The 26,430-nt window shown below is 38.1% G+C and overlaps 1 protein-coding gene across 4 annotated transcripts in view; it reads right to left on the reverse strand.

Moving 5' to 3' along the window:
- Positions 1–26,430, reverse strand: part of slc4a11 (solute carrier family 4 member 11) — a 121,536-nt gene that overhangs the window by 12,705 nt on the left and 82,401 nt on the right. For 3 of the 4 annotated variants that reach the window (XM_015058559.1, XM_015058558.1, XM_015058557.1), the window contains 8 exons: positions 24,807–25,016; positions 16,061–16,145; positions 13,954–14,079; positions 12,146–12,259; positions 7,242–7,374; positions 4,536–4,609; positions 3,078–3,306; positions 2,560–2,666 (listed from right to left, as the gene is read on the reverse strand). In XM_015058559.1, the coding sequence (XP_014914045.1) occupies positions 2,560–2,666; positions 3,078–3,306; positions 4,536–4,609; positions 7,242–7,374; positions 12,146–12,259; positions 13,954–14,079; positions 16,061–16,145; positions 24,807–25,016 (1,078 nt within the window). The remainder of the gene's footprint in view (positions 1–2,559; positions 2,667–3,077; positions 3,307–4,535; positions 4,610–7,241; positions 7,375–12,145; positions 12,260–13,953; positions 14,080–16,060; positions 16,146–24,806; positions 25,017–26,430) is intronic. The other variant, XM_015058560.1, reaches the window with a different exon arrangement.

Genomic DNA, 26,430 nt, shown 5'->3' on the forward strand with positions numbered 1-26,430 from the left:
CCTGCTTTTTCCAAAACTCTGCCTGCAAGAGGTCATCACAACATGGCTCCTCTGTGAACCCTTTAATGTGAACTCCTGAGAAGAAGCTCATAATGAGCTCAGCTGATGCTCAGTCCCACCAGGTGTTTGCTAATTGCTGCTGGCTAGTCTGAAGGAGCTGAGCAGAAGAACTCCTCTGTGATGCGGAAGCTTGGAAACCGCAGTTCCCAGGAGGACCCATGTCCTCGAAGGCGGGGCTAGGTCCATCCAGGCATTTTGCACAAGTGAATGGTTGCCACAGAGATGAAAGGATTTCTCAAACATGCATCAGAAAATCAAAGCAACCCTCCATGATTGGTTTTGATGAAGGAATGTCATTATAACATGATTTACAGCTTGAAAAAGTCAATTTTACATAATGCTGTTCCTTTAATAGAAGGTTTAAATAATTTATTAATAAAATGTTAGACATTAAAAAGAAAAGAAATGGGTAAAATCAAGTCCTTCATAAACTACAACAATTCCAGATTTGTTAGTCAGTAGAAGGAATGAAAGTCTTCCTGTTGCGGCGGGTGAAGAACCGTATCGTCCGTTAGCCATAAATCGCAGGGATGGCGGTTGACAATGTTGATGGTAAAGTCCCTGACTACGCCTGACGGAACATCCTTGACCAAGATGATGAACTCTGCTCAATGGAGGTCAACACCTTGGAAAGAGCCTTTCCTAGTAACAATGTATTGATGTGTGTAACGAGGTGTGTGTGTCTCATATTAGAAACGCACTTTAAATGACGAAAACTTTACGCTGCAGCCGGTGTTCTGCCATCTACTGCAGATTCCCCAGGATTTGGATTTGTCAGGGTAGGTAGCAGCCAGGTGTTGCCAATTAAAGCTCTTGATTAACTGAACTCAGCAGGTGGGAGTGCCGCTATACAAGCAGCAGGTTTGGCAGTTTGCTGGTCTTGAGGAGAGGAACTTTTTTTATGGCAAGAACCACTGTGGGTAGGCCATTAAAAAGGATCTTGATGTGTTGGTTGGATGATGATGATTGGCACAGGTGCATGTTTCTATTTGCATCCTGTTCTTTAGCTGGTAGTTTCCTGAGGGCCAATAGAAACAACTGACATGGGGAAAAAACGGTCAGTGACGCTTCCTTCTTGCGTCGAGTGTGTTCATGCCTCGTATTCTGACTTATTTTGGACAAGGAGCTCCAAAACACAGCAACTTTTTTTTTAACTTTCCAAACCGCTTTTCTGATTTCAAAATCCATACATTCAGAGCTAAAGAGCTAACTCATCAACTTTTATCCACATGAATTACTTGGATGGCAAATGTACAATCATAAAACTGATTACCAGTGATGAAGAAAGAAATTGTTTCCTTTTTGTACTTGAAATGTTTAAGGTCCTCTGCAACACTTCTGATGGAAGGCCTGAGGAACCACGATAACGATACTGCGGTTGATAAGGGAGCATTTAGGTACTTACTGGAGTTTAAAAAAAAGGATTACTTTCTGACAGACCACAGAGATCAGAAATCTATAGACCTACCAACTAAGGTCAGTGGACACAGTGCATTGATTTTCTGTTGGCAGTGATGAAGTGACAGCTGAGATTAGGTTATCTAAAGTAAAGGAATACCTTCCTCCACTGCAGGTGTGCTCACGTTGAGTCACTCATCAATCAAACACTAAGCTCTAACTGCACATTTAAATCTGGGTTTCTGCAGGTTTAACCAATTCAGATTTAAGACTTTAGGAGGTGAAATTTAAGACCCATATGATGTCAGAAATGTGCAAAACAAACAGCCTTAACCACCGTAGTGCCAAGTTATTTCGCACAGAAATGAAGGTAGCATTGTACAGGTTTGCAACAGGAGTGATCCAATGGCGAAGATTAACGTCGCCCAGCTAACTGCTGATAAATTTGCACTTAAACCATAAAAGATGCAAAAAAAAAAAAATAAATAAATAAATAAAATAAAATTAAATAAAATTTAAGCTAGCTTTCTTGTTTTTATTATTTCTCCATTTCCACTGCAGGAACCAGAATCAATGCTTCCTGCTAATATAGGCCTTTGCTAGCTAGCAAGGGTACATTAGCAGCTAGTTACCAGTAGCTTTACTTCCCTCATATTACACAATGATGAAATGACTTAAAGGCAACTCAAATGTTTGCCTGACACAAAAATACCACAAGAAAAGAAACTACAAAGGATATACAAGATTAAATAGTCCTGTCACAAAATGTATGACTTCTAAAGAATACATTTAAGGCCAACTTATATTTTTTAAATGGAATCAAAACATTTTAAAGCCTTAATTTTACATACATGAATTTAAAACTGTTTAGGGATGCACAGATACTCTGTAAATACTTTTTAATCTAAACTTTGATCATTTATATCTTTCTGGGTGTCTTTCCAATTTTCTGAAACCAGAAGAAACCTGGAACTATTTCTGCTATAATGAAAACTACAAACAAACTTCCTGTGGCTGCTTTCTGTTCACATTGCACCCAACAGGCTATAGCTTCATCCAGCCATCTGGAGCAAAGCAAGAGGTAAGTAAAATGATACTAACGCTCGATGTCGCTAAAAATGTAGGAGCCAATGAAGGAGAACAGCAGCACTGAGATGGGCAGGGCGCAGTCCGACAGCACTTCCCTCACTTTGGCATGCAGGAACGGACTGGGAGATGGAGACAGAGAGAGAAAGGACAGTGGAGTGAGCAAGGAGAGACAAATAATGGAGGAATACAATTACTGTGGACAAGACAAGGACAATGGCTGCAATCCTGACACCGCTTAAGTACCTTACTCCGCCTCTTGCTTACACAATTGAATCCAGCTTTGAGGTTGATTTGATTACAGAGAGCAATCAGTAGTTAGAATATTAATGCTTATTAAATCACAGGCTGGAACTGAAGATCTGACAGAAAAGTGAGTTTAGCAAGTTCTGTCTGGAAAGTTACAATCCTTAGAGGCTAGGTCCCACTCTGCAGCATCCATCCCAGCAAGGCAGCGGTCCCAGCCAAACGTGATTTAAAGTTCTCCAGTGATTAATCTTTCAGGTGCCTCAGAATATTAATGCAGAATGTACCTTCTTTTGAACTGGTAGAGGGTATAGCCCATCCATAATGTCCCGAGCATCAGCAGGAGGCAAAGGACGGGCCTTTCTCGAGTGCACTGGATGAAAGATTCAGGCAGAGCATTGAACACCGACCCGACCATCACCTCACTCCTGTTTCCTCCCTGCAGGTCTCCAACCTGAGGAAGGTCCGCTATGCTCCTGTTTTCCAGACCTGGAGCGTGGTAGTACCTCTGAAAGACTGAAACCAGAATCACAGTGGTCAAAACAAACCAACAAAAAATAAAACACAAATTTTCGTAAGTTTTTCTTTTTCTTAGGTAAATTGAAAAGCATTCAAACTCTGTTGAACCCTTTCCAATTTTATTATTGTACAACCAAAAGCTTTGGTTTATTTTATGTGACAGATTGGACGGACAGCTTTGAGCATTTGAAATCCAAAATCTTTGTAGGCTCTGCCTAACTTCGTTATAACTCCACTGTGTTTTCCTGCTGCCACAAGTTTTATCAAAGTGATGGTGAGTTCAGGGTCTGTTTTCAGTGCCGAGAAGAATGTTGTCCAGCCACCTGCCGATAAACTTACACCAACTCATGAAATACGCAACAAGCTAGCAATTAAGGATATATTAGCAGCTTGTTACTGGTAGCCTCAACCATGTCACAGAAAGCAAGATGCCAATGTGTGAATCAATCTTTTGGCTGACAGAAAAACCACGTGAAAAAAAACCCCCAAAACAAAACAAAAAAACAACAACCCCTTTTTAAGTTTATTTAAGGCCAACTTTATTATATATATAATTTTAACACATTAACAGTCTGACTTTAGATACATGAATTTGAGACTTTAAAGATGCAGAGACACCCTGCTCTGTATTTCAGTCTGAAAAACAGAAGGCAGTACAAAACTATAGGAAAATCTAGAAGCAAGAGCAAAGCATTAATGCAAAGTTAGAGAGCTGATTTTATTCATGCTCTTTTGTCTGTGAATTAGCCATAAATAGCGACTGAATATAAATGTTTTTTGCATTAAATAGAAAAAAAATGCTAAGTAATACGCAGCAGATTTGTAAAGATCCATCTGCAGATGGCTAAAACAAAGAACAATGTCACTAGGAAAAAGGACTGGACAGCTTTTAATTAAAATGACTAATTGATTAGCTGGAGAGATCTTGGCACCCTCGGTCAACGAAGGATTCCTCAGGCATAATTAGCAAGTAGCTCCAGCAAATAACATTATTAAAATGGCACCAGTAGCACAGTATGCAGAATATGTCGCAGTTATCTTTTTATGACTCCATTTGTGTTAGAAAACTTTTGCCTGCTTTAAATCGGAAATTTGCTTGTGATAACAGTAAAAGCTGAGATGGATGCAGAGTCTTAATTATCAGTCAAAATATGGAAGAAGTATAAGCAGTCACAGACTGCAGTGTTGCAGAAAAACAAAAAAAAGTGACTGCCTGCGTTACTTACTTTTGACTGTTCCTTTGACAGCATCAACTACAAATGCAATGGAGATGAACAGGGCAATGACCTCTTCTGTTGACCTGGAAAACACATTGGACGTTGTTGCTTAGCTACAAGTAAATGTTAAAACACAGAATAAAAGTAGCATTTTTGTCATTCTATTTCAAACAATACAAGGACGTTCAACTTAATAAAATAATATTTTAATGAACTTTTAATGCAGTGTTGTCGTTTTAAAATCATAAAAGCTCTAGATCTACCTGTTGCTGTTCTGCCTTTCATTTTATTTCATACATGTAAACAAAATATTTTGTGCCTATGATCATAAAACATGGCACATTATTTTTGATATACCTGATATGATTTTCTAGCTACATGTTTGGTTTGAAATCATTACTGCATCTGGAATCAAAGTAGACAGACCACATTAGTGAAAGAGGAAGCTGTGTTTGTACGACCTTCAGTTATTTGGATGATTTCAGTGTGGGCGGGTGGATGTGTGTGTGTTTGTGTGTATGAAGAGTGGTTGCCTATGTGTGGAATAGTTATGAGTGAGAATTTGTCACCTAAAGGTGTGAAGCTGTAGAACGGTGGGATGGGCAGAAACTGTGGTCAAAAGCAGCAGAGGATAAGTAGCCTCAGACCCTGAAGACATATGGCAAAGACTCCACCTAATCTGGCACTGCTACCCTGTCTTCCAGTGCTGGTCAATACGAGACTATCAGGCTCCCACACAAGACACAAAGTGTTTCCAGTGCTGAAGAGGAAAATCTACCAGGTATGGTGGTGAGGGATCTTTTGATGCCTCATCACTGCCTAGTTTTTCACTGCCTAGTTCAAGCCACAGTCACCCTGACACATCCCTGAGGGTCTTTGGGCTTCATCACAACTTAAATCCAATTGACAAGTTCCAACCACCTTGATTACCAGACTGGCCTCTAAGCCTGACAGATACCTTCCACCCAAAAAATGGGCGCCTTGCCGCCAGGAGCCAGCCTGTTAAAAACCAGACACTAGTCCTTCACACAGAAGGTCTTGGCTCTCGACTATTGAGAAACGATTGGAAGCCAGCTGCAGGCTAGCTGGAGGCTAGCAATTGTTTCTCAATAGTCTTGCTAGCCTCCAACTGATTGGATAAAGTTTTAATCTTTACCCAATCACTAACGTTTCCCCATGATGTATATACTGTACCAGTTTGGTGCTGTGAAGCTTACCAGAAATTGCCTTTGCTACAAACATCCATCCTCCACTGTGAAGAGGGAAGTGTTTATTTGAACAAAGCAGCTGTTAATATTAATTCATTATTTAGAAGCATGGCCAACACGGACTGAATGGTTTTACTTACTTCCTCTTTTGCCATTTCTAGACAGACTACAATTCTAAAACAGCGCAGAAAATTTATTTCATTGCTCAACTTCTTCCTCTGTTCGCTGATTGGGTCGATAGAAATTCTACAGGAGTGAAGAGGAGAAAACCCATCCTATGCTGTAAGCGAGATTTTATTAGAGTAGATTAGCTGCAGGAAGTCAAGAGTCAGATAAGCCAAAAGCCAGAACAGACCCCAAGCTGCCCAGAGCAGTCCTACAGCAGGAGAATTCAAGAACCAGAACTTCCCAGTCTCTTCCACTCCCACTGACTGAGATCTGAAAACTTTGTGTTGTACTTTGTTCCCATTTATTTTGGTTGTGATCCCCATTTGAGCTTCAAAAACAGTAAAAGTAGGAAAAGTCATCCAGTAATAACAACCAAGTGACCTCCTGCTGATGGATATTGTTCTGTAAAGTCAGATAATTATATTTTCTAACAAGAATCATCCTGCAGGGTGTGAATGGTGCAAAACAGCAGATGGTACTTTTTTATTGTCAGATCGCAGAGGCAGCAGCCAAAGCAGAGAGACCCAGTCTTCCCTCTCCCCAGCCACTTGGGCCAGCTCCTGTGGGGGAATCCCAAGGCATTCCCAGGCCAGCCGAGAAACACAGTCCCTCCAGCGTGTCCTGGGTTTTCCTCTGGATGTCCTCCCAGTGGGATGTGCCAAGAACACCTCACCAGGGAGAGCTCTACCCCTGAGTCCTTCCTGGATGACCGAACCTCTCACCCCGTCTCTAAGGAACAACCCTGACACCTTGCGGAGGAAACTCATTTCGGCTGCTCATTCTCTGCTCTGATCTCATTCTGTCTGTCGTTACCCAGAGCTCAAGACCATAGATGAGAACAGAAACGTAGAACGACCGACAAATCAAGAGCTATGCTTTTAGTAACCAAAATAAGAATCTAATAGAAAACAACCAAAACTGTAAAGGTAAAAAATGGCAACTGAGCAACATAACCATCAAAGTTGGATGTTTTTGGCTGCAATTCAAACATCTGAAATTCTAACAGAAACATTAGAATTTGCATTTCTTATACTCACAAATAAAAACTTATGAGCCATTCCTACTCACAGAATCCACATTTTTTTGCGAAATGCAAATAGGTCTTTGAATTTGTAAAACCTAATACTGACAAAAAAGAACAAAAAAAAACAAACAAACAAAAAAAACCCAAAACAAAACAAGAACGAGCTTGTTAGCAAGATCCACCATGCTGTCGACTTTTAATATTATAGATTTTGTCAGCAGCAGTTACAGGTCGGTGGAGTTGGGACCAATGTGACCCGTTAGGAAAACAATCCCAATAAACCAAGATAAATGTAAACGCAAATATAAGTGGTACCTTTTAAAGAGCTTCATCAGCAGACTGACGTTGAAGATCCCTCCCAAGATGAGGAAGAGGCAGTTCCACAAACCGATGCAGGCATAAAAAGCTGGGAAATCCAAGTTGTAGTCATCACAGATTCCTCGGATCACTACAATCCACAAGACCAAAAACATACATACTTGTATGTAAATATAAAACATCTGAATGACACAATGGGAATTATTTAAGAGGGCAGTATTATGTGTTGTCCAGCCACATAGTGCCATTTTATATTGGAGTCAAATAACTATGTTAACTTCAATTGGTATAAAAATGCTGCACATGCCAAATATGACATAAAATAAATTTTACTTTGTAATTGAAATTGGGCCTCTGTCTCTTCAAAAACTCCTGCTCTTTCTGAAACCTCGCCTTAAGGAAGTCGTCACAACATGGCTCCTCTATTAACCCTTCAGGAACATTTTTACCAGTGTAACATTGAGAAGTAGTGGGGGAGAGCTGCTCTGTGAGGCAGAAGCTTGGAAACTGCAGCTCAGAGGAGGAGCTTTGTCTCCAAGGCGGGGCTAGGTCCAGCCAGGCATTTTTGAATGGTTGAATGGTTGCCATGGAGATTCAAGGATTTCTCAAACATGCATGAAAGAATCCAAGCAACACTCTAGGTATGTTTTTTAAGAGGGAATAACATTATAACATAATATGAGACTCAAAATATAAATTTTACACAATACTGCCCCTTTAATGTGTGCATATAAGGAATAAATGCTTACAGTGCCTTGCAAAAGTATTAATGAACCCTTTTATATGTTCTCATATTACAAACTAAACTTTTTGTTTTGTTGTACAAAGTAGTGTATAACTGTAAAGTGGAAGGAACAACATAAAGATGGTCTTGTGTCCACACACGTCTAGTGGGAAACTTTATACCTGACTCCAAGAGCCTTTCTCTAAATTATGCCGTTTCTTCTCAATTTTCTTCTCCGAAACTCAGATTTGTAGAAGGCACTCTTACGAGGATATAAGCAATCAGATCAAACCTGTCAGTCTGAGTAAAGAAAACATGACACGTCGATGCACCGATCGGAATATTCGGATCGGATTCGGCTCCATCGGAATGAATTTGTAATCGTGTCAGTGTCATTTCCCAAAACCACTGCGGGAAGAAAATAAAAAAAATAAAAGCCATAAAAGCGCACACGGGGTCAGTCCGAGCCCTCAGAGACAGCAGGAGGCGTAATTAGGGAGTGCAGTAATTCCTGGAGCATTATTAGAACCTGGTGCTGGTCCGTTCTGGAACCAACACCACTGTTTGTTCGGTTTTACATTCAGCAGAAACTGAGGAACAGCTTCTTCTTCTGTGTTTTTTTAGGGAAACTTTACAACTTTGCGCATGTCAGTACTTCTATTCTAAACAAAACTTGGTGCACAATCATATTAAATAATTCAGTATCCATATAAACCATACATTCGGATTATTTAATCCCATCAGATCAAGGTATTTCGTATTTCCTATGTGGTTTTTCTTATTAATGTTTTGCTTGTTTGTTTTGGTGGACGGCCGTGTCTCTGCAGCTCTGCCGTACTCTGTTGATCTTCAAACGATACATCGAACAATGATCCCTAACATTTTTTAAGTTGGGTGACATCATAATTGCACCTTGCCTTAAACTTCTGTCCAGCTTTCTGCCTGAGCTGTCTGCAGTGTTCCTTGGTCTTCATTATGTTGTTTGTTTTCTAATGTTCTCTAACAAACCTCTGAGGCCTTCGCAGCGCAGCTGGCTCCATACCGAGAATAAATGAAAAACAAGTGAACTCAATTTACTAATTAGGCGACTTCTGAAGAGAAAATGAAAAAAACAAAAAACAAAACAACAAAAAAAATGAGGGGGCGAAGTACAAATGCACAAAGCACTTTTCACTTTTTACTTGTAGAAAACGTGCAGATATTTCTTCGACTTTGTTTGGTTTTTTTGGTGTTCGACGTTGAATCTCAGTTAAAACCGTTCAAATTTGTAGCATTACAAAATGTGGAAAATGCGGTGTGTATATTTTTGCAAGACACCGTGTGGAGGGGCGTGCAAAAGTGTTTTTTTGGGATTTTTTGTCTCCCTTAAAACAACTTCATTTAAAAACTGCAGTTTTAAATACCTGTGGTGTTTTTGACTAATATTTAAAAACATTCTCAAACGCTTTCGTATATGTGTGACAAACATGCAAAAAAAAAAAAAGACATCAGGAAAGGAGCAAACTCTTTTTTCAATTCAAAAACAATTTGAAAGAAGTTCAGTTGGTTAGAAGTGATTCAATCTCAGAGATTTTTCCAGACTCCAGTAATGAGAGCATTTATTACAGAAGCTCTCGGTAGCTTCATTGATCTCAAACATGGATGCACAAAGAGTTAAAGAGAAACATGCATTTTAATTTACCTTGAAAAGGAAAAAAAAAAGAACTGTAATTAGTTTGTTAAAAACCATAATAATTTAGTTGTTATCTTGAGTCACAACTTTACAAACAAGCCTTTGTTCCGTTCAGAAAGCTGCTGGAAATATACTACAATTATCCCCATGAGAATGTTCTCTGCACAGTTCCAACCCATTTACTTCAAAGATCATCCCACCGCAAACCCGCCAAACAGCTTTGGTATTAAAACTAAATCTTGGCATCAAAGTCGTTGCTTTTCTTCATCTCTGCACTCTTTCGGAGTTTCCACCATTCAAGTTCATCTACATTCCTCCCAACAAAACAATGCTGTTGGGCAAAAAAACGTCCAGTAGTTTATGTGCTGCATTTTGTCTGAACTGAATAAAAGCTTTACTTGTTCCATTTTTTTCCTGAGCAAATCTGCGGCCCTGCAGGCACCTGAAACCAGCTGTTATGTAACATGGGCAAAAAACCCAAAACAAAACAAAACAAAACAAAAAAAACACATTCTGGTCCATCTACCCCCCTCTGTGGCAACTATTCAACATTTGGACTTTTTTTTTCTGGGAGAAATATATTCTACATATTTCTTTTGACATCAAATTCAAACCAGATGTAAGCAACAACAGCCAGTAATCCATACATACAAAACAAATGAGTCCAGAGATGGAATTAAACAACAAAACATTGGAAAGACAAGTGGAATAAATGTCAAACACTTGAAGAAACTGGTGTGCGAGAAGACACAGAAAACCAAGAAATCAGCTGAAATCGGTCAGTATTCAGAAAGCACTCTGTGCACAGAATGATTTGATTGGGAAACAAGAAGTTCACAAAAAATCGTGTTTTTAGAGTTAAAAATACTGATAGGAGTCGTTACAGCTGCATTTAAACTTTAAAATGTTCTAGTGAGTGAAATGGGGAACATAAACCAGATTCAGAAAGGATACCAGTCCATCATATGGTACAGAATGTCTTAAAATTTCTGACAGAGGAGTCAAGAGTATATATCTGAAAAGACTCAACATCAGTGGCTTTTCTAACTTTCACTGCACAAGACTCCACTGCTGAAGATATTCTGAAGCTTTATTAAAGTTTGCTGCAGAAGATTTAAATAAGTGGTGAAATATTTGAGAAAGTACTCTGGTCAGATGCTAAACGTTTTGGATGTCAATACTCTCTAAATGTTCTGGGTTTTTCTTTGTAGTTTAGTTTTATTTTGTTGTCATTTTTTGTTTGTCTAATTCAGTTAGTTTTACTTGGCTTGCAGAGTGTGTTTGCTAGTTTTTAGTAGTTATTACTGGTTAAATATTTAGTTTAGTTGTTAGTTTTGGAGCAATTTTAGTTTTTTCATACTTTGGTTAATTTTTAGGTGTAGCTTTCAGAAAGGACAAAGTATTGTATTGTGATTATCAATTGGCTAATGAATACTGAACAGAAGATGCATTTTCAGAAAAAAATTATTCAATTATTGCTGACCATCAACTGACTCTGATGTTTTCTCCCAACTTTTGCTGTGACCATGGAATGCCATAATCTACAGCACTCCATGGATAAACTGGTTGTTTACTTCAGCGGTTTAAAAATCTATTTCACATCAGTTTGAACCATAAACACAAAAACAAAGGATATTATATATATAATTTTAGTATGTTTTATTGTTTTAGTTAATTTCATAAATGCACATTTGTTCCTGTTAGTGATAGTTTTTCCCTATTAATTAGTTTTTATTTAATTCACTTAAAAATGTTTTCAGCTTTTGAAGAGTTGTATATTAATCAGCCTATTTGTGCTTTGCTTTGCATGTGTGTTTTGTTTTATTTTCTCTCTCCCTCCCTGCATTAAATAACAAACATGTATATGCTGCTATGCACAGGTGCTTTTTATTTTTTTTTTGTCTCCCAAACTGGGAGGGAAAGTTTGTCCCTTCTCTTCCAGTCTTCTTTTTTTGTGAAAGAAATAAGAGGACAGCAAATGATCAGTGGACATTTCTGCTTTTTAAGCTGTAATTCTGACTATTGATTACCGAAAAAATAAAGAATTAAAAACAATATCATTCCATACAAGAGACATATTGACGTTAACATTACAAAACAAAAAGTGTCTACTGAGGTTCTTTAAGTGAACTTATTCCATTTCCCCAAATGACTATTTATGGACTTCATTGTGAGTGTGGATTACTTGGGTTATTGTCAAAATCTGCTATGAAATTAGTGTAAGTAATAATGTCAGGACTGTATCTTTGAAGCAAAGCGATGACTTAATTTACAACCTGTCTGCTTTAAAACTTCATTAACAATAACAGTTGAACATTGTTTTTCTTATTCTTTAAAGAGGAGATGAGCATGATAGTTTTTTTCTCCGACATTAGTTTTCTTCCACTTTTGATGCCATCTTTTTAGTGATTTTCCCACCATCTAAGACTCATCTGCTGTGTAAAACTCAGAGAGACGACTGCCTTGTTTTTGAGGTGAGCTGAATGAAACTAAAGGAAAGCTTACCGCTGATGAAGATGGCGAGGGGAGCAGTGGTGAGAGGGATAACTAAAGGGGAGCCAGCGAACAACGAGTAGATGACTCCGCCGATGCTCTGGCCAATGATAGTCTTCCGAACATCTGGGCAGAGAAGACACACGCACGCACGCACGAAAAGAAGACACAGGAAAAGGTTCTGATGAATAAACATGAATGGCCTTAAGGTTCTGCTGCACAGCTGAGCAGAAGCAGAAGGAAACTCATAATTCACTTTCTGCACCAGGAATGTTATTAGGCGAATTATCTGTTATTTTTACCCACAAATTAACTTGAGATACTTGCTTCATGTTCTTCCCGCTACAATAATAATAATAATAATAATAATAAAAGAAACTTTAAAAAGCACACACAATTCAATTTTAGGGGGATGATTAATGCAGGCTTTAGGTTTTTATAGTTAGAATACATCAAACAATAATACGTTCTCAACCAACAAAATCATGCAATGTGAAAAAGAAACTAAAACAAAAAACCCCCAAATTTTTCATTGACAGCACTTAAAAACACTACATATGATATTACTACGAGTTATTAGCAAGTTATGATACTTCATAAAACTCTTTGGCCTCTTTAGTTTCTGTTTCTGCTCCTGTATCAATCAATCAATCAATCAATCAATCAATCAATCACATTTTATTTGTATAGCACATTTCAGCAGCAAGGCATTTTAAAGTGCTTTATATCTGCTTTTCTGTAAAACATATTTCACTTCTAAAGTTAAAATATGTTTTAAGGTTAATGTTTTGGAAGGTTGCTTTAGGATCTTATAATAATAAACAAAAATTAACAAAACAAACAAGTAAAAGCCTTTTTGTAAAAGTCTCAAATTAATAAGTATGGCTCAAGAATGAAGCTTCCCATTTGAGATTTTTGATTTGGGAAAAATGAAAAACAAAAAAAAAAAAAAACTGCCAATCTGATCAACTATTGGTACTGGACCAGTTATTGGAGATTGTTATGGGATCAGATATATGGCAGGGATGTGACTACTGATCCATGTATCAATCTGTGGTATGAACAAAATTGTTTAATGTACATTGAAGAGACAGAATTATGTACAACTTTTTTGAGCTTTACATCAATGATATTCCTTCATCAAAAACATATCGCAAGTGTGCAAGTCTTACCTTTATTATTATTATTATTATTATTATTATTATTATTATTATTTGTTTAACTTTAGCTTTCCATCTACCTCAGAGCCTATCGGATGTTGAAATGTCAGAATGTTGGGAAAAATATTTACAATGTTAAAATTACACAGAAAGGTTAGTTAGCTAAAAACAGCTGAAAAATGTCACCATCGTGTTTTTGGCCTCGTTTGACTAAAATGGGAAACTACTGTTATGTTCTGACGTCTGCTGTGCGCCTGTCCAGCACAGCTGCCAGAGCCTGTGTTATTTCATTATTCTTTAAGACCTGCACAAAAGAAAAAGACTGGATGTCATCTGTATCGAGCAAATGAGCTGAAGTTGGTATCTGATTTGTTATTTCAGGATTTTTTTATGGAATCAAGACATTTTTATTGCAAAATTTTAAATGATTTTAAAAAATGCATATGTCGTAGCTTTACTCTATTTGTGAGTCCAAAATATTTTAAAGATATTTTTTGTTATTAAAACTGTCTTAGATCAACGCTGACCTGTTTATACACTACATAAATGTTGGCTGTGTTATAACCAGCTGGCCCTGCTACTCCTCAGTGGGAACTTTACTTTGTGGACTCGTGTTTGATAGAACATTAGAGTGTCTGCATGCCGGCTGCGTGCTCCTACCGATTTCGCCGCGGGTGCTCTCATCGTTGAGGGAGCCGAAAGCAATCGCAGGGAGGAGGATGGCGATGTAGAGGAAGATGGCTGTGGTCATGTACTTCAGCAGGGTTTTATTACTTCCAACTATACCTGAAGGGAGACAAACACAAACACATGAGTCATATGCATCTCATAATGAAGCGGAGGAGGCTCAGCACTTTAATTTAAAAACGACAGAAACGCTAGCAGAATCCATCGTTTAGATCCCCTGCAATAAGGAACCTCCAGAGAGAGTGTGTGCGTGTGTGTGTGTGTGTGTGTGTGTGTGTGTCAGAATATTCTACTGTGGCTTACACAACCGACTGCCCCTTTGAAAATCGGAGTGATGCGTTTTGCGTTTGTGTAATCCATCTCATTTTAGGAGCAGCCATATGAATGATGGATAACTCATGTTGGAATCAAACATTTTAATTGGCCTCTAATGTGATCGTTGCTTTCCGTGACCTTCGCAGGATGAACATTTGATCAAACTCGCATGTCAGGAACGCGTTGCTTTCTGTTGCAGCTTAAATAAAACAGAAATGCGTTGAGAGAGTAAAGGGCTGAGCTGCTTGTTGTGACTAACACATTATTTAGCGTGTGTATATGTGTGTGTGTGTGTGTGTGCGTGTGTGTGTGTGCGCGTGTGTCCTGGACCGGAGCCGCTTTCACACACGGTGGGTAAAGAGTCTGAGTTGATGACTCAGTGAAAGTACCTGCCTTCAGCGACTGCATCAGTAGGGTATAGGGAGATGCTGTGGTTGATGACCTGGGATATTATAATAATGTTGAACATAAAGAGGCATGTGGGAGACTTTAGTGTTATTTATACAAGATGCAAAACCCTGGATGAAACCCAAGGATAGCAAAGACCTACCTAAAAAAAAAAGCACACGTTGTACTAGAGCTAAGATTTTCAAATAGACACCACAGATTACTGTGGTGTCTATACTCAAATATAATGCTGATAGTGTAGCGGATAATTGGATGTTTCAGCAAAAATCTTTCACATGTGGAACCTAATTTGGCACAGATGTTCCCAGGGCTTTCCTTTTATGAAAATAAATAAATAAAATTAAATAAGATGAAAAAAATAAGACATTAGCCACTGAAACATTCATGATGACCACCATGATCACACAGGAAATTTATTGTGGCACTAAAACTGTCAATACTGATCACTGATGAATACTTTTGGTATGAACTAATTAATAATTGGACCCAGAATAAACATTTTAATTATTGATAATTTTTTAGTTTTTAACTTATTTTTGTTGATGGACAACATGAGAGTGTGTGGTGTCAAACCACACATATTTATATTTTTAACTTTAGAAATAATATACATCACCTTCCTAAAAGAATGCTCCAAGTCATTTTTTGCCCTTTATTTTTCTCCCCAAAATCATGTTTTGGCATAAAATGACTTTGGCCATTATTTTGGGAAGGAGGCAATATATTTTCTTGATTTTTTTTTTCCTTTATCTGGTGGCCATTTTTGAAAATGGCTGCCGTGGTTGTAATGGAGCATATACATTTGCACTATAATTAGCAGTTTATATTACTAGTGGTGGGCACACTAAACTGTTAAACACATCAAAAAATTTGCAAAAGCTAATGCTAACCATGAAGAGGACTGTTGCTCAGCTTGTAAAATGCTACATATTATAACTTTAAGGTTGTATGAATATGAAGACCAAAGGCGAAAACATATGATGTGAAATAGAGTTCCTGAAAGTTGTGAAAATAAGTAACATTTAGTTAGGTTTAAAAGGCTCACAGACAGCAGCCATTTTGAAAAATAGGTGTCATCCTGAAATTTAAGTGGCTAATGTGAAAAACATACAGCCTGAAGGTTGAGCATGCAAACTTTCATGCTTGTTTCCACATTTGACAGATTTGTATAGTAATATGCTGCACTATGCATAAGAAACCTGAAACCCCAAGAGATGTACCAAATATGCAAAACATTTCAGTACTCTCTCTCTGTGAGGCAAAGGGTGAAAGATAAATGAGGCGCTGCCAGCGGCACCCCGGTGGGGCAAAGCAACACAAATGACTCACTTTCACTACAAGTCCAGGTCCAGCTTACCATCTGTGAAGTCAGAAGGGTAGAAAGGCAGTCTGCGACGCAAGTCCTCATAAATCCCTCGGCCGGCTTTGAAGAAATCTTTACACTGTGGAGAGAAAGGAAAAGGTTAGGTTTTCCTCAAGGAAACGTCTCTCGCAGAGGAAAAGCCAGGACTGTGTCTTCAATGTTAAATTGAAAAACAGTTATGCAAGTTACAGTACCTTGCAAACATCATGCCCGTTGGAGTTTTTCACATTTTATTGTGCTATAACTACAAACATGTTTGTGTTTTATTAGAATTGATGTTGTAGGTCAGCACGGTAACTCATCATTGCTAAGAGGAAGTAAAAAAATAAAAATAAATCAATACAAGCTTTCCAGCAGATTAAAATTTCAGCATTTCTGTTAAGCCCACTTTATACTAATACCCTCAAATAAATTCCAGCACAAACAAATGCCTTTGGAAGTTATCTAATTAATACATCAAGTCTGAGGGATTGTTTATGCAGGGCCATTCTGTGAAGGTCTCAGAGGTTTGATGGAGAACATTAGAGAACAAAGAGCAGCAAAAAGACTGAATGTAGCACACAGGAATGTGACGCTGTTAATGATGGACTATGTTAGAAATTAATATCCTGAATTAGATTGTCTCAAGGAACACTGAAATCTATCATACATATTCAAAAACTATGTCACTATGGAAACCTACAAATACTTTCTACTACGGATTTGGCTAGTTGGAAAATAACAATAGCCATTGCTAATGACTTCTTATCAACAAAAATATGTCTGACAGAATGTTGATAATTTCACTGAACTCTGACCCAGAAAAACATGCCATTCTGGGGGTTGTAGGCAGAAGAAAGGCTTTAGCCGCGCAACCATTCATAGCTCAAACTCCCAGCTATGAATGGTTGGCAGCGTAGTTAGCTAGCACAGTCGGTTGGTTAGCTAGCAACAACCTACTGAGTGACATAATCAGTAGCAGTCTCATCTTGCCCCCCAGGTGTGCTTCACTCCTCGTAGGCCCACATGTACGTACATGACGAGTATTTGAGGTGGACTCAATGCAGATGTTTGTTGTCCTTGGTAACACACAGATTCACGTGGTAAACTGTTAGACAGGAAACGGTGTTCACATTAAACTGTTCTGTTTGTGCGACACAGAGATGATAAAGTTGGGAGTCAGTGCAACCAGTCGCAAGAACGCCTAGCATGACTGCCTCTATGTGCAGCACTGACAGTTGTGTGGTGGAGAAAAAAAAACACTAGGCTAGCCATCCAACTAGCTCATCAATTCATTCAGATTGTGAGAAATGAAGGAATATGCCACAAGGAATGTAGGCAATCTGTAAACTTGACTATGAAATCTCTATGGTCCACGGACAGAATACGTGCAGTGTATGTGACTATTTGGGAGGAGTTTCATGTTCAAAGAACAAGGAGGAGTGAAAGGAGGAAATGAGTCCAGCAGCTCCAGATGAAATTGCAGTTAAGAGGAAAGATCAAGTCACCAGTTTGGCAGGATTTTAGATATTTAAAACAAAAAACTAATCAATAATTAGTTATTAGAGGCTGCAAAAGAAAGAGGTGGGTTTCATACAACTGGCTTCAAATTCTTGAAAGCATTTAGTATTTTCCTTCTATTTCACATTTATGGTGAATAACTGAAGTGAAAAAGTTGTAGTTAAAATGTATCAAGTAAAATTGCAATAACATACACTGAGGTGATGTAAAAATCTAATAATACTCCAATGTCAGCTTCCTTTAAGCATTTATTATTTGGTTTAGTGATGATGTTCCTCATAGATCTACAAACAACTTTGTTCTACCATCGTCATAATTCATTTAAAGGCATTTCTTAACTATGTTATTTGAAATCTCAAGATATCTTTAAGACATTTAGTGTCACCTAAAATTACAGGAACTTTAAAATGTTTTCAAAGGGCAATTATTAAAAAAAAAAAAACATCAAACACTGATAAAATGTGTCTCACAAGGAGCGCCCCAGGAGACAAAGTTTCTTCTACTGCAGAGGAGTAGTTCATTAGAGTTACAAGCCTCAGAAATGACCAATTAACAGCACCTCAGATTAGAGCCTTTAGGTATTTGACATGTCATAACATTAGCTCGAAGAAAACTCTTATTAATTAAGTCTACATGGTGGGGAAAAAAAGCAAAGAGGGAGACTTGGAAGAAAACTAAAAAGTTCTGGTGTGTTTGGACATCCACTCAACATCTTTTTTTTTCTTTTTTGCTAAATGGAGGGTATCTAGATGTCGTTAACCAGGATAGAGCTTTAACAAGGCAGTGACGTAAACATGTGCATTTGTTCACATGGGTTTGTCTGTGTGTGGTGGACTATATGTGTGTATTCAGCTTGGCTTCTCCAAGTATGTTGGCAACATTAAAAATAACCATGAAATTAAGTGCATTTTGTTGAACATTTCATCACGTCGTTTAAAAGTGCGTGCCACTTTGTATCCCTTCTTTTTCTAAGCAATTTAAGCGTTTTGGAATGATGGGAGTCAAATTCACATTTGTTTTATTGCCTCAAGATGGGCTGTGTTAGGTTGATGCGTCTTGTTCAGTTATTTTTTTCCCCCCAAACTTCATGATTTGAACTTTGGGAAACTTCAGATCATCTATAGCTGATGCCCCTTAAATCATCTAAAGCTGCGAAATTTGACATTTCAAAAATTAATTTGCTTAACGTAAACACTCATGTAAAAAAAAAAAAATCTTGTTTTTCGATTTTTGCCCTATCAAAATTGGTTTAGTTTGCAAAACTAAAATGGAAATACATTTTTGACCTCACACTAGTCACAAGAGCATTATTTAATCAAAACTGTGTTTTTCGACATTAACGCAACACTGACAAAGTTATGTGCAGATTTGTAATGAAACATGCCTTATGTCTGCCCTCAAGGGATCAAATAATTAATCCCTTATCAGTTGCCATCAGTTGCCAGTGATGGCAAATGATAAAGTTGCCATCACTTGTTGCTGCTCCAGGCATTCAGCATGCTGAGGTGAGTGAATATTTATCAGGATATATAGAGTGTCTGCTGAGTTTAAATATAAATATATATATATCAAGTTATGTCATTGATATGACTTAGATGTGCATGAAACTGAAAGGCACTACTTTAGTATATTGGATGTACAGATTATTATCAAACTTAAAGATGAAAACTAACATAGTTGAACCAGGACTTTATATTTGCTGCTTGTTTTGGGGGGTTGTGTTTCAAAAGCCAGAAAAGAAGATGAAAAATACATTTCCCCTAAATGTTTTGTTGAATGTTGTGGTTTAATTGCGCATTAAGTGGTTCAATAGACATTGAAAATCACAAATTCTAAGAAGGTGTCATAACAGGTAGTTTGTGATGCATGTCATAAACTACAGGCTAGTTTATGACACCTGTAGCCAATATGGCTGCCGTGTGTTTCAAAAGTTGTGAAAACTCAAAAATATTTGACTTTCTGAGTGACATCTCATTAAATCTTTCAGGTACCACATTGTACTAACTTTGTTTGTGAATATGTTCCTGGAGTATTTTAGAGAATGTTTTCAGCCCATTCTACGTTCACACCTCACAGTCAAATGGTAACGCAGCAGAAACCCATTGTCTTCCTATCCACAGGATTTCAGCCCAATCTCTTTGAAAATCAATACAACGTGACTCTCCCATGTGATGCTGCGAGGAACTGTTTGTGATTTGCCACTAGATAGTATACCAATCCCCCCGTTTGGGAAAAGGAGGGACACCTCTTTGTAGTGCTATATGTGCTGTAATTCCTTAGAATAAATGAGACAGTTTTTGTGTGAGGTTTCTCCCTCTACAGAGATTTTTTACAAAACAGTAAATTGACTTGGGGCCAAAATTTCATGATCTTGGAGCGGGCCTTTTTCTTGTTATTTTTAATATTGCATTTCCTTTGGATTTGAAAACATAAAATGAGCTAAATTAGCTAAAGTTAGTTAGCTTGTCATAATGAAGAGAGGTGACATGAGTGCTGCCAGCACTTTTGAAGACATTCTTCTACTTTCACCTCTCAGTTGTCTCCAACAGGGACAATGTGTCAGAGAAGTCGGTATCAGAGGTCAGATAAGAACCCTTCCTGATTTTGTACTCGCCAAACAATGCATCAAAGAACGATGCTGGAAATGCTTCAGTTATGAGGTTTTTACAAGTTTTAGGGGATGGGGGAAAAGAAATTCACATATTTATTTCAACTGACAAACATTTTAGTCAGTTTCTTTGTGACTTACATGGACAGAATTATGTATTCATAAAATGAATAACATTCTAAAGCACAATCAAGTACAACCTTCATTTGTTATAAAAATGCTTCATCTATCAAATATGACTTAAAAGAAATTTGACTTTGTGATTAAACGCCTTGAAATTGGGCCTCTGTCTCTGTGTGGCAGAAGCTTGGAGACCTTAGCTCTGGGGAGGAGCTTCATCCTCGAAGGCGGAGCTAGGTCCATCCAGGTGTTTTGTGCAGCTTAATGGCTGCCACTGGAGATTAAATAATTACTCAAACATGCACGAAAGAATCAAGCCAACACTCCAGGTTTGTTTGTGATGAAAGAATGACATTATAAGATTATGTAAAGCTCAAAAAAGTTGATTTTACATAACACTACCCCCATAAAACAATTGTAAGAACACTGAAGGCCAGAGGCTGAATCTAACTCTGGATGTTTTTAGCATTCTGTGCCCTAAATGTGGACCGTGATGGATTTTGATTCAAACTACCTATTTGATGACTCAGAAAAGACACTGGTAACTCCAAACGAGGCTCTCTCAGGGATGATTTAAGCCCCCCAATCTGAGTCATCTGCCTTAATGAGCTATCCCTCAAAAGTTCTGTAATCCAAAACAAGGTGAGTGAAGCGGCATGGTCACATTAAGGCGCGTGTTCAGAGAGATCTCTGTCCCCAGAACGATAAAAGATGACAGAGCGATGACGGCGGCAGTCCAGAATGGAGGACTTGGTGAATTTTTAGCGCGGTCAGAAAGGGAATTAGCTCGACGACAGCCACGTGATTCGACGGGGAGAGCGCTCCTTGAAAATATGAGCTTTCAGGTTGCACCAGCCACGGAGCAAATGTGAAGTCCTGATTGAGCTTATTAAGCAAATTATCCAATTAGCCAGAGTTTAATTTCCCTGTTAAGCATGACTTTACACAGTTAAGTGAAAGGAGGGGCGGAATTATGGGAGTAGGATAATCATTCCTGCCTCATTTGTCATCGTAAAAAGTTTTGATGGCATTTTGCAGAACGAAGCAATTTAGCTCGACGTGAAGAACATAAAAACAAACAGGATCAGCATTTTGCTCCCCTTTGTGTTTGCTGGTTTTATAAGGCCACGCATACTTACACGTGTGAGTGTGTGTCTTTGTGTGGGGCGGGGGCGGGGGATGATCACCGGCTTTTGGCTCATGTGTGATAAACATAAAGTCTCAGAGAGGGAATTACTGTCCACCTGTTTACCATTCGCTCTGAACGGTCAAAAGTGTGAGGCAATGGAAAGGAAAAGCATCAACAATTTGGCATTTATTTATTTATTTATTTTTTAAGTATGAGGAAGTGGTTTGCTGTGGGTGGTCTGATGTGAAGGAATGAGAAGGCAGTTTTCTGCTGACTTATTTTTTAACTATCGCTTTGCTGTTGATTCTACCTGCTCCAACTACTGCCATGGCTAAAATTTCCTCCCCCCCCCCAAACCTTTTTCTACCTTTATTTATTTAAAAAATCTCAGTGCCAATTTTTTTCTCTGAGTGGCACTGAGCCCTTTTAGACCTGGGATAAATACCTAGCAAAATCCTGAGCGACTAAAAAAAACAAGGAAGGACAAAAAAAAAAAAACGAGGGAAATGTCTAGGAGCCACGGCCTGTCAAGGTAACATTAGGAGGTGGTGTTGGTCCGTGGAATTGAATAAAACCCCTCTGGCGTGCGTGCGTTGGTGTGTGTGTGTGTGTTTGTGCGCGTGTGTGTGTGGGCGTTTGTGTAGTTAAGGGGAGGAGTGGATTCTGACAGGACTGAGATGTAAGGTCATTTACCCACTGAGGAGGCCTGACAGAAGTTGATGCTGATTGATTAGGAGGAGAGAAAAGACGAATGAGTAAAGCCAGTTGAGTGAGCAGGACAGGGTGACAGGTGGTATGAGAGGATGAGGCGCCGCTGGAAGAGCTTTAGGAAAAGTTGGAGCTGCAGTGGCTTGTAAAAGTGTTCACAGTGTTGCAGGCAGTGAACACTGGCTGCACTCATCTGTTCAGTCCGCTTTAATCCAACTCTGTCTAAAACATCTTGTTCATTTGATGAACTTTGGTCAGCCTAAATATCTAGATCTCAGTTCGATTAAAGTGAACTCTGAAACGGTTCGAATGCCTTTGTGAATGGTAAACACTCCAAAAGCAGGAAGTGGGCTGTAGTGCAGTACAAATGTGCGAATCTAGAAGAAATGACTCAAGAGAAATCCTTTTTCTGAAGATGGAAGTTGTGCTCAGTGTCTTCAGAGATTTCCCTGTTGTTTCCTTTAGTGGTTATGGTGCAGCAAGTGAGAGTGTGAACAGCTTTGGTTTGTTTGACTCGGTGCAATGTGAAAGCAAACCACAGCAGCTGAAAATGTAACAAATGTTTCAACTTTGGTCCCAATCGAACTGAGTCTACCGGACTATCAGGTGTGAAAACACCCTCAGAAGTCACCTTTACTTATTAATTAGGTGACTTCTGAAGTTAAAGAAAGGTTTGGGATCTCAGTGAGCACTGCTCAATCTGTCATATGAAAATGGAAAGTGTGTGGCAAACCTACCAAGGCATGGCAGTCTACCTGAAACTGACAAGTAGGGCAAGGAAAACATTAATCAGGGAAGCAGCCAGGAGCCAGGTGGTAAGGCTGAGGGAACTGCAGAGATCCACAGCACAAGCGGGAGCATCCGCTGACAGGATGAGAATTACTAATGGACTCCACAAATCTGGCCTTTTTGTAAAAGTGTCAAATAATACTGAGGAGAAAGATGTAAAGTACGCCGCACACGTAAACGATGGCGGAAACAGTAAACATGGAAGAATGTGCTCTGATCAGATGAACTTAAACTTTTTGACCTGCAAGCAAAATCACTAAATTTTACCAAGTATTTTTTGTCTAGTTTCTAGTGCGAATGTCTTTTGTGTAAATTTAAGTTTACCAACTTAAAATTAAAATTTCAGGAAGATATATGAGCTTGTTGCAAGTCAATAATTCCTTAATATTAATAAAAAGTACAAGTTCCATTGGCAAAATATTTCACTTAACACTGGAAAAATGTCTTGTTATAAGTTAAATCATTTTCCAATGGAACTAGTACTTTATATTAATATTAAGGAATTATTGACTTGAAACAAGCTCACATAACTTGCTAAAAAGTTATTTATTAATTATTTCAAGTGATCTAAGATATTTGCACTAGAAACCAGACATAAAAAATAATTGGGAACATTTTGTGCTTTTGCAGTGTAAAAGCAAAAAATGTATGTCTGATGAAAAACGCTAACACCAATCCCCACAAAACCGTCCCTGTGACAATGTTAGTGGCTCTAAGGATGACCCAAAACAGACATGGAGGACATATGTTAAATACAAAAATAAGGTTAAATAAGTGAACACAAACTTGAAAAGAAAATGCCCACAGACCAAAGGCTAGAGAAAAATACACAAACAGAACACTACTGAACACAGAAATAACTCAAATACAAAGTCAGATGAGCAGAAAGAAATAAACAGGTGAAAACAAGACATAAGAAGGACACAGAGCAGGCAGAACCAAAATAAAACAGGATACTGCAAAACGAGAATCAAGAGTCAAAGTCAAGATACATCAGAAACTCAAGTATCTCATCTAAATGCATTTATGTTTCCAGACACTCTGCATCCAAACTGAGTTTGAAAAAGAAATATTTAGTCCCTAGATGCTTAAAGCACTGAACTTTGTTTCTATAAAGTGTTCATTTTACTCTGAACACTCCTGGACATACTATTCATTGTCATTAATAATAGAACATCAGAGGCATCCATCACTTTGAGATGATGTATCGTATAAAATCCCAACAAAATACAATTAAGACTGTGGTTGTTGTGTGACAAAATGCTAAATAATTTGTGGTGTCTAAACACTTTAGCTAAACATGGGTTAGGGATTCAAGTTGTTGAAGAGGAAGCTGAAAAATAATAAACTTAAAGCAAAGAAGCAAACTAAAGATAGTAATTCATAATGTTGGAATACGATGCCACTACAAAATATGTGTGAATGCTACCCAAAATCCCATTTTCCCCCCCAATATTCATCTGCAGAAGCAACCAGAACAAGATATAGCTGCCACAGCGTTACTTATAATTAATTACATTTTACACGTATTTCAGAATCTCTTCAAAATCCAGAGGAATCCAGCTGGATTTGTAAAAAACATGCTAATATAAATGATATATGTATAGTTTCAAGAAATTCAATGTCAAGTAACATTTTCTTTACTTGAGAATATTTTTCTTAAAATAAAAATATATCTTGTACAAGTAAAATTGGCTTGTTTTAAGTAAAAATACACTAATTTTAAGATATTTGTAGGTTCATCTTGGTTAGATATTTTTTCTTGTTTTGGAAAACTCTTGACAAAATTTTCTTGTTCTGTTGGCAAGTAATTTTTCTTATTTTAAGAAAATTATACGCGATTTTTGTACTTTTTTTCCTTGTTTTTGAAAGGGGACGTTTTGCACCTTGAGAGGTTTGTGGCTGCGGGGGACCGTCTCCTTCTTCCCCAGAACGATGGGCTGCTGGTTGGCCGCTGTGAGCTGGTGCCTCTGGAACACCAAAGCCTCCTTAAACTCCTCCTGCGTCTTTGTCTCCAACAGCTTCTGCCTGAAGGAGATGTCAGAGAAAAGGGTGCCAAACGTCCTGCCCAGCTCCATCGCCGTCTTGGTGCTTTTCTACGAGAGACAGAAAAATGACAAACACTGATTGTGTCACACAGGCTATCATAGTGTTTTAAAGTCTGCTTCAATTATTATCAGAAAAAAGGGGATGTTTTTAAGACAGGGCCAGACTAAGATTTTTTTTAATTATCTCATAATATTAGCACAAAGACACAATATTGCCATTAGAAAATCATGGAATTAACAGAAAAAATTGCTTTAATGAGAGCAAAGTTTTCATAGAGTTATGACCAGTCTAGTCTGTGATTCTTTCTTCAAAATACTCAGCAGTTTGTACAATCCTACTACTGATGACAATTTGATGCTGATGTGTTAAAATATTAAGTATACCGTATTTATAAAACTGATACCAAAATATAACTTTCATGAAAGGCTCAACATTTCCCTTTTATTAAGTCAACTTTTTAGTGCAGAAGTTATAAAATTACTACTTCATTCTCTTATTGTTGCCACTTTATTCTGGTAGTTTATTCCTGCATCATCGAGACTATATTCTCATATTATTACAACTTTAATCTCAAAGTTAATATTTTTTGTTAGTCTGGCACATTATTTTTGTTGTACATTTTGTCTTCGATCTCGGAAAGCTCAATTTAAACAATTTTACTGTGATACATCAAACTCCAAATGGTTTGATTATGTCACAGCGCTCCATAAAATACTACTTTTTGTCATAAACCATTAAAAAAAATGAATTTAAATAGAAAAATAACGTGATTTGTTAGGTACTTAGTTGACGGGTCATCTCGTTAATTTATAAGTAAACTGATTAAACTGGTATTACAAATAAAAGAAATGTATTTCATTTGATTCTTTAAAAACTAGGAAAATATATCTCCATCTTAAAAGCCACCTGATGCCTTTAGCCATGTTGCTCTAAGTACATGTTTCACACAGGAAGAAGGCTGGTGGCCTCCATTTTCTGTGTCAGTAATGGCCGACTTCTGTTCCGACGCAATGACATTTTAAGCATTACTCAAACACCATTTGAAATAAACTTCGATGTTTCTGGATTGGAATTGCCTCCAATTAGTTAGCAAGTTTAGCCAAACGTAACTCAGAGTGCAGCGACTGTAGGAAGCCAAAAAAAGAAGCAACAACCTGAGCTGGCTGCGCAGCTCCAGCTTTTCCTTTATCCCTTCTGGAGGATAATGGGTCATGGGAGAATGAGGGAGGACTTGAGAGGCATCAACAGGAAACCAGAGACCATTTGTGCCCACATTTGTGCAGTGACCTGACTCCATCACAACTTGATGTGTGTGCCATGTTCCACACTGACAGGATACCAATGATGAACGGAGGACTCTGCATCAGTGATGCCTCATCCTCAGATGAGTCAAGGTGGACAGACGGCATTTGCCAGATGTTGACTTCTGTTTGATACTGGAGTTCTGAGACGTTATTTTTT

This window comes from Poecilia latipinna, unplaced genomic scaffold (genome assembly GCF_001443285.1).
Source record: "Poecilia latipinna isolate Pla-1442-1.1 unplaced genomic scaffold, P_latipinna-1.0 Scaffold1550, whole genome shotgun sequence".
NCBI lineage: Eukaryota > Metazoa > Chordata > Actinopteri > Cyprinodontiformes > Poeciliidae > Poecilia > Poecilia latipinna.